The sequence below is a fragment of the Felis catus genome, chromosome C1 (assembly GCF_018350175.1).
Source record: "Felis catus isolate Fca126 chromosome C1, F.catus_Fca126_mat1.0, whole genome shotgun sequence".
NCBI lineage: Eukaryota > Metazoa > Chordata > Mammalia > Carnivora > Felidae > Felis > Felis catus.
The window spans coordinates 87,812,315-87,821,344 of NC_058375.1; the positions used below are offsets into that span (position 1 = coordinate 87,812,315).

Sequence of the window (9,030 nt, forward strand, 5' to 3'; positions counted from 1 at the left end):
AGCTTCCCCAATGCATGTCAATATGCAAAATATTCTCTCCTATTGCCATATATTCATTAAATTGCCTGATGTATGGAGTTTCTCTTGATAAACATCATTACATATTACATATTATACACTTTGTGTATAATTTAGAGGCTGTATTTCAAACAAAAGATCTGGAAATATTTGTAGTGCTGACATTATGAACATATGTTTGAGACTTTGCAAAATGTTTAATTATGAAAAATATCTTTCTGAAATTTTAAGTATAACCTACCTTAATTTTGTAAACAGAGTATTACTATGGGGTGTTTTTATTTTTGACATGTGGAGAATTTTAAACATTTGATCTCTGAAGGTTAATATTTGTTTCCAGAAGTGTAAAACTATTCTAATCTGTATGGTCAAGAAACAGAATCAAAACCTTTTCTGCAAGAGAGAGTAATTTGGAACCTATTTAAGAAAGAGAGTGACTAATCCAGGTAGACAAGACTTGAGTTTATTTATACGATTCATATCTCCCTTCTTTAAAGGACATTTACAAACTTGATTTCAAAAATAAAAGAATTTCTGAATGACAAGTGTTCACGTTTTAATTTCAATATTACAGGTATGCTCTTTTGTGATAAATTATCAGTTGAAAATGTTCCAGTGAAATCTGGTATCAATTAATTTAACACTTCATATAAGAAATAAAACATTTATTTTCAAGTCTTACATATATTACTTAAAATAGATACAAAGTTCAATTTGTAATTTTTAAATTTTATTGCTATATCAAGCTAGCTACCTGGAAGAAAATACCTTAGTGGGGGAAAAAAAAAGGTTTTGATTGTTTTAATAAGTATGACTTTTAAAACAAGCACTGTTAGTAACAATCCACCCATATGTTATTTAGGAATTAGGCAGGTCAAATATTGTATATTATTTTGAAAGAAAAGGAATAGTAATTGTTGGATAGGTGCAGGAAAATAATATTTGAAGACTATAATATGCAGCTTGGAATCAAATTCAAGAAGTTGACTGATTAGAAATTGTAACAATGAACAAATTCATAAATAATTGCTTAGTTTCCATCTTTTAATAGTAATCTGCATGATTGAAGCACGCTGAAACAATGAGATAAGGTTGTAAAAAAAATTGTACATCTGATTGTTTAATGGAGGCATTGCTTTGTTAAAATAGCTTCTTATACATATTTTCCTGTCCAAAAATATAAACTTGCTTATTTTCCATATATACAAGTATCCTGTGAAATTCTGGACTCTGAAAAGAAAAAGGTTGAGGTGTAGCACTGAATAAAGCATTAAAATGCAATGGTATTTTTGGCTGAAATTCAGCAAAGTTACTGTCAGTAGAGAAGAGTTGATCCAAGTGTGCTTCCAAGAATCTTCTAGGTTTTTGCCCCTATGAGAAATTTGTTGGCGACATCAAATAATTGAACTCTTCAACATCAATATATACAAAGGCATTTTATTTTTAATCAACGAAAGGGACTTAGAGTCATCAGAAATTTCAACTTTATTTTTTCATAATACATATATTTATTGCCATGATAGTTCTGCAATTGTCATAAAATTAGAGTCAGATGGAATTCAGAGACACGTGCAAGTTTTGGAAATGGACACATAGATAACAGTATAGAACTGTACATAAAATAATTACAATTTATTAAACATACTTTTAGCACATCCTTGATGGATGGGAATGAGCACCATATCTTTTATGAATATATATTGTTCTGTTTTTTTTTTTCCTACAGCACCAAAGAAATCCAAATAGGAAAGGGAGAGATGAAAATTGGGAATCAAGAATAAGGCCTGTTTCCATCTCAGCCACACTATCTTATATTTTATGATTTTCGAAGCTTTTGTCGTGTGATTCTGCCCCCACAAGGGCATCGGGATTTCTAATCGGTACGTATATACGCAGCAAGTTGTTTTCTATACCATCCTTATTCAAAACTTGCATGTGGCATAAAATGGCTTGGTGGCACCAAGATATTTTTTCTGTTGATTTCAGATGTTCTTTGTCCTAATCTTAGCCAAGAAAACAAACAGGACCAACTTCAAATCCAAATTTCTGATTCTGATCACCAAAGTCATTGATCATTACATCAACGATAGGTACTTGATCAATTTTCGGTGTATTGATTTCAATCACAGTTTTTTCATAGCCTTTTCTGGACTGTAAAATTAAGCAGAAAGAAAAATTTATACAATCATTTCATGCTTTTAACATATGTGCTTTTTTTTTTCCTTAGCCTCTGAATGGAGACAGGAGGGTAAGAAAGAAGAGAGTAAGAAGCAGATTTGCCATTATCTATGTTGTAATTAACTCTTGTAATCACTGATGTCATGTGTAGTTTTAAATTTTGAACGTTGACAGCTGCATTTAATATTTAGCTGTTACCACTCAACTATAGTATTTGGATACACTGCATAGATGAAGAGAATCTTACTGAATTGATAAATACAGTTTAATATGAAAACTGATGTTAGTATTGGGTTAGACTCCTACGTAAGAATATATTCTTACCATTATAATCATACAATATATGCATATATATACATGTGTGTGTGTGTGTCCATAAATATGTGTCAAGGTTTCTAAAGAAAAATTTAAATACATTATAGAAATTATAGTACATAAGGTCAAAAGTCAAAGCATTTCTGCTGCTACATATTAATTTTATGAATGATTATCAGTACACTACTATTGGGAAATCCAAACACTTGCTACTTTTAATATGCTTTCTTTTCTTTAATCTGTGGGTACCATATTCACTTTGTTGAAGGCATGGACCTATTTATTTATAATCGTGACCTCTCTTTAGTCATCAGCTAAACCAAGTTTTTTTAGTGTGCTTTCTGTATCATTTTCTTAAATGGAACTCCCATTGTGTGAAAAGGATGGTTCCAGAGGATAGAAATCACAAAAATGATAGTAACTGCCTAACCTGGTATAACACAGAGCCAACAGACAAGCCCTTATGGACAAAATACAGGGGTAAGTATTAGCTATGGTGTAAATGGTATAATGCTGATTCCTTTGTCATTTTAGAATCATGGATGAAGGAAGCAAATGAAATAGAGTTTTTTATTATTTTTATTTCAAGAATGACTAGATATAATAGTATTCAAATATCAGGAATAATTCCATACAAATAGCATATGATCTAAGATTACCTTCTGTTATGGCTTTTAAATATGTGCCTATATGTAAGTTTCAGAGTTTGTGTGTATGTATGTGAATATTAGTGGCTTCTAATATATCATATTTCAATATGCCAGTGTTAAGCATCAGATCTTAAAAACAACAGACATCCATTTCATGAGAGATTCCTGACTTAGGGCCAAGCTGAGATGGTTGCACACAGCCTCTCACCCTGTGAAAGAAGGCAAGTGATTATACTCACCGCACAGCCATCATATAGTGCTTTGATGAAAGGGTTGTTGTCATAGGACATCTCCTCATCATTGGATCCCAAGAACCGTAGTGCTTTGTCATAACTTCCTGATGACACATCATACCAGGCTGCTGACTGATGACAGGTGTAGGTGAAATTTTGCCGAGCAGAGGCAGTCAGCAGTTTCAGGAATGTCATTTGCACCATATTAATGGAATTTCCTTCAACATCTAAATAGGAAAGCTGGGAATAAAAGAATAAAAAGACAGACATAGGTTCTTTTACTTTTTTATGTTATAAAAGAATAAAATCACTGTCGACAGTGAACTGTGATCCCAGAAGCATGTGGACGAATCAACTGTCCCATTTTCACTTAGGGAATGAAAGTGGGCAAGGAGGGTCATAAGACCCAGGGACAGGATTTTATGAAATCACTATTGTACTCCCACCTGAGTTACTATGAGCACTACTTATCTTTGAAAAATATTCACTTTATTTCAATGCTTCATTTTCCTAACATTAAAAATTTCCAAAAGAAAAGCTTTTGTTTCCAAAAGATCTTTCATTATGTTTGTGTATCTTTTTATTTATTTGTTTTATTTTTTTAAAGTTTATTTATTTGAGAAAGATGGAGAGTGCACATGCATGAGCGGGAGAGGGCCAGAGAGAGAGGGAGAGAGAGAATCCTAAGCGGGCTCTGCACTGTCAGTACAGAACCTGAAGCAGGGCTCCAAGCATGAACCTGTGAGATCATGACCTGAGGTGAGATCAAGAGTCAGAGGCTTAACTGACACCCAGTCGCCCCTGTGTATATTTTTAAATTATAGAATTGCAAAATAGTGAAACAATTAGAACTGAGGAATCTCGGTGCAATGGAAAGTTACCTATTTTTGTGTTTTTATTTCACCTACTCCTTTAAAAATTTCATAGTATAGCCACTAGACCCAAAGTTTTAAACATGTTTCTGCATTTTTTGATGCCATAGTTTTCTAAGATGTTTGGTCTTCTATTTCCAGCACAGATCTGCCTGTTTGTTCGTTTTTAGGCAATGTACTTATTCATCACTGTGTCACCAGCACCAAGCATAATGCCCAAGATAACGCAAAAGAATATATGGTGAGTCAGTAAATACTTATTTTACATTTAGGGCAGGAAAGTAGTTTTAACTACAAATTATTAAAATCCTTTATTAAATTCATAAATGGTTTTATTGGGTAAAATTGAAAGACTGGCGTCAGCTGAACATAGATATTTTTTAAAAAATTGAGTAGGAAATTTACCTAGGCTATGGATTAATGTAAAGGTAATTATGTATGGCTTGCTTCTTTTGTTGAATTTACTTAATCCTTACTGATTAACAGCTCAGATAATGAGAAGACTTGTTCAGTTGAAGGAAGAAAAAAAAAAAAAACTTGGGAAATGAACAGTAAGGTAAACAAACCAAAACAACAAAAAATAACACCACACACACAGTTCTGTGTTATGTATTTTTAAATTCTACACAGGTAAGAATGTCACATGGATATTTAATATGTAACGTGAAGACTAAACTGAAGAATTATGTCAAGTGGAAAACTTCACTAAAGTTGTCAATTAACGTGTAGGTTTTGCATAAGATGAATAAAATAGTAAATAGTAAATAGAAATAAAATAGTCATCAATAGAAAATAATAGCTTCTTAAAGAACATTAAACAGTTGGATAAGTGAAAAACTTTCACTTAAATACATTTATTACTATTTTGAATACACCTGTATTTGTAAACAGCTTTTATAATATAAATTTAGTTTTGGCATCTAATCTTAAAATACCTGTAAAAATTATTAATAGTGAACTTTATTTCTAAATGTAACGATCAGAAAAAAAAAAACATTTCGCCTTCCAAAAGTTTTTACTGAAATAGAGAATAAAAAATAAATTAGGTTTCAAACAGAAAAAAAGATATAGAGTCTGAGACACTAAACACATATTACATTCTCTATACCTGATATTTCTAACATAATTCATTTTTATGATGTCTATCAGGTACTTAATGAAATGCATACTCTATCTGATCATATTTATTGAATTTAGCATATTTCCATGTATTTTGATAGAAAACATTTAGAAAAATTCTCTAAAATACAACTGTGGTCTAAGAGATATAGAAGGAGCAAACCAGAGAACACATGGAATCCTAAATAGTATAACTCAGACCTTCACAGTCAGGGTCTAAGATATATAATTTGAGCTTCATTTATGAAGTTTAAGATAAACCATTTCATGTTGAGGTAATAACATACCAGTTTTCCTCTCTTAAATTCACTAAACCAGCTTCCCGGTTTCTCCTTTGGCCACGATGATATTCTTACCTGTTGCAAAGGAACAGAAAAATTAGAAAGTAGGTAAAAATTATGAACAGTATTGTTTATGTATACATCAGTAATTTTCTGTAAGACTCAGATGCCAAAGAAGTTTTAAAATGGTCTATCCTGAATTACAGAAAATGAGATAAACAGCAAAATTTGAGATATATCCCGTGACTTCCCACTTAGTGAAGATTGAGTCATTTTCTTCCTGTTTTCTTTAATTGCTCAAAAAGAAGAAGGAGGGGGGGGGGTGGAGAACAACCTGCTGATGGCATACTAAGGGCTGTAGGGGACAAAGGTGGAACTCAGAAGCAACCCCCTGTAAAGGAACCCCTCACAATACCAGTCGAAATCAGTCATCAAGATAGATCCCATCAGTATTTCATAGCCAAGGGAAGCATCCTGAAAGTATTCAGCCAGTAACTAAGGGTGGCATGGAAAAGTCATTGCAGGAAGCAAGCGTAATCATCTCCTGCTGGGAAGAATGTTTAGAACCCTTTATAGATCTGCATTTATTGTTTTGCTTTGCAAGATCAGCAAAATGTAACAGTATATAAGGCTTCACTACAGGGAATTTGAGTTATCAGTGTAAAGAGAGGCATTTCCACGTTCCCTTATTTCTTTGGCAGCTACAGGAACTTTTATTATGCTTTGCTGCCAAGTTTGGATGGGAAACAGAAGTTGCTTTGTCTCCTGCTCCTACTACCCAACCTTTACTGGAGAACTTAACTTCCCTCCTAAAGAGATTAGCCACACTTAAAGCTACTTGTCTTGCCCTAAAGAGGTTCTGTGCCTCTATGCCCACACCATTTACTAAGAATGTGATTTATTAAAAGAATACAAATAAAGGCAACATTTACCACCAGAAATTGTTTGAAGAATACAATTATGCTAGTGAAAAACCTTTCCCTATATTAGTAATTTGCCTTTAGCTCAAATATATTGATACTGCTAGGTGAAAATCAAGAAATCTGTTTGAAGAGACAAAACATTTAAAAAGTACGCAAATGTAGACAATATTCTTATGTAAACGATTATAAATTGTGTATTCTGAACATCATATACAGCTGTGAGTTCTGTCGTGTCATTGGAATGAAGAGTACTATACATGCACTAAAATTTAAGCATCAGCTGTGCTGTGTCATGGAAAACCATAGAATTTTAGAGCACAAGCAGGTGCATAAAGAATACATCTGGGTAAAAAAATAAAGGAGAGAAGTATTTGTTAACTCTGTGCATCACTTTGGTGTCTTATTCATGTTTATGCAAATGAAATGCTCTAATTACCCTGTAAGAAAAGCAGATAAATGAAAATATGACAGTATAATTTTCCTGTTTAGTTCAATATTGCAAAAACATGGCAGGAACTGTCAACAATCACCACCAAAACAGACTGGTACTTACTCCCTCGGATTTTTTGTCTGGATAAATGCAAGTCTCGCCACCAGACGTGAAATTACAGTAAACTTTGAAGGAATCTCCTGAGCAACCTTGGTTGGGATCAATCCAGTATTCACCTAGAAGTAGGAAAAAATATGTCATGTTAAAATACATTTAAGTAAAAAATTGATTGCATGGTACACACATTTTATTAGAAGAATAAAGAAAAATTAATATTGATGGATCTTTTCCTACAAGAATCCCTTTTATGTTTTTGGGCAAATTGGGATAGGAGTTCAGATAGTTAAAGAGTGACCCTTTGTCTTGTCTGCATCAAAGCTTTGCCCATGTACTTCGCCTGGAACACTCTGTTATTTCTAGCCTTCCTGTTACTTTTAGGTTTCAGCTTAAATGTCACCTCCTCAAATATTAACATTTAATTATCCACCATCATAAATTACATGCATTTGGAATCAGAGAAACTTAACCCTAAATCCTATATGTATTATTTACTACTTAAGTAATCTGAGTATAATAATCATTATATTTTTCCTTGGTTTATTCATTTGTAACAGTGGAGATGGTGGAATCTACTTAGCCTTAAGAATCATTTCTTGCATTACTTTAAAAAAATTTTTTGGGGGTGCCTAGGTGGTTCAGTCAGTTGAGCGTCTGACTTCGGCTTAGGTCATGATCTCATGGTTCTTGGATTTGAGCCCCTCATTGGGCTCTGTGCTGACAGCTCAGAGCCTGCTTCAGATTCTGTCTGCCTCTTTATGCTTCTCCCCTGCTTGCACTCTGTCTCTCTGTTTCTCTCTATCTCAAAAATAATAAACACAGAATCCAAAGCAGGTTCCAGGATCTGAGCTGTCAGCACAGAGCCTGACATAGGGCTCAAACTCATGAACTGCGAGATCATGACCTGAGCTGAAGTCAGACGCTTAACTGACTGAGTCACCCAGGTGCCCCTATAATTTTGAATTCTGTGGTAAGCATTTTTTCTCTTGATTTGTTCGGTTAATATTGTCATTAAATTTCCTTCAGATAACATAATAATAGCTTAATTACTAAGATACGTCTGTTCAGTAAATTCAGTATACTATGGAAACCATGTCCAGTTTACCTCTAATTTATTCATCTCCTATTTTTACTGTCAAATCCCTAAATCAAGTCACCATTAATTTCTTTCCTAGATTAAACCAACAGCTCTTTAACTAGCTTCCTTTGATTTCACCTTGCTTCCTTCCAAATTACTTCAAGTCATTTTTCACTTTCCTCACTATTTTTTAGCCATAGAGACCTTTCAGTTCCTTGAAGGCACCAAGATCTTGTCCTCTTTTAAACCTATCAAATGACCCATATCCTCTGCCTGAAATACCCTTTTGATTCTTTGCATGACTGGCTACCTCTTTAAGGTTTCAGCTGAAATGTCACCTCCTCAAATATTAACATCCTTTACACAAAATGGATCATCCTTACCTTATCTAAATACTCATTTTTTCCCACAGTATCTGTCATAATATGCTATTGTTAATACTTATACTTTTCCTGTCTCCTTCATTTGATAATAGTAGCTCAAGGGCATTATTTCTTCTGTGTGTCTACAAATCTCTGCCTGAAGAACAGTGCCTGGCACTGCTAAGTCAGTTAATTAATATTTAATGGCAATTAATTAACCCATTAAGGAATTAATAACGCTGGTCATTATATGGAAACCATGGGGAGCTGTGGTCCACAATGAGCTTTCCATTCCCAAATTCACAAAAATTTTTCTTGACTGCTCAGGTTCTAATTAATCATATTTGTTTTATTTGTGTTGTAATCTTTTACATTTGAACTTCAATTATGTATGATTGTCTCAGCAAGAGCAGAAGTCTGAGTCATTCTCTTTAAAATTACTGAATTACTATTG

General features: G+C 33.4%; 1 protein-coding gene across 9 annotated transcripts in view; it reads right to left on the reverse strand.

The window, feature by feature from the left end:
- Nucleotides 1-465: 465 nt before the first annotated feature.
- Nucleotides 466-9,030, reverse strand: part of COL11A1 (collagen type XI alpha 1 chain) — a 215,493-nt gene continuing 206,928 nt past the window's right edge. For all 9 annotated transcript variants that reach the window (XM_023258940.2, XM_023258942.2, XM_023258945.2 and 6 more), the window contains 4 exons: nucleotides 7,143-7,255; nucleotides 5,673-5,741; nucleotides 3,401-3,634; nucleotides 466-2,169 (listed from right to left, as the gene is read on the reverse strand). In XM_023258940.2, the coding sequence (XP_023114708.1) occupies nucleotides 2,023-2,169; nucleotides 3,401-3,634; nucleotides 5,673-5,741; nucleotides 7,143-7,255 (563 nt within the window). In that variant the 3' untranslated portion in view covers nucleotides 466-2,022. The remainder of the gene's footprint in view (nucleotides 2,170-3,400; nucleotides 3,635-5,672; nucleotides 5,742-7,142; nucleotides 7,256-9,030) is intronic.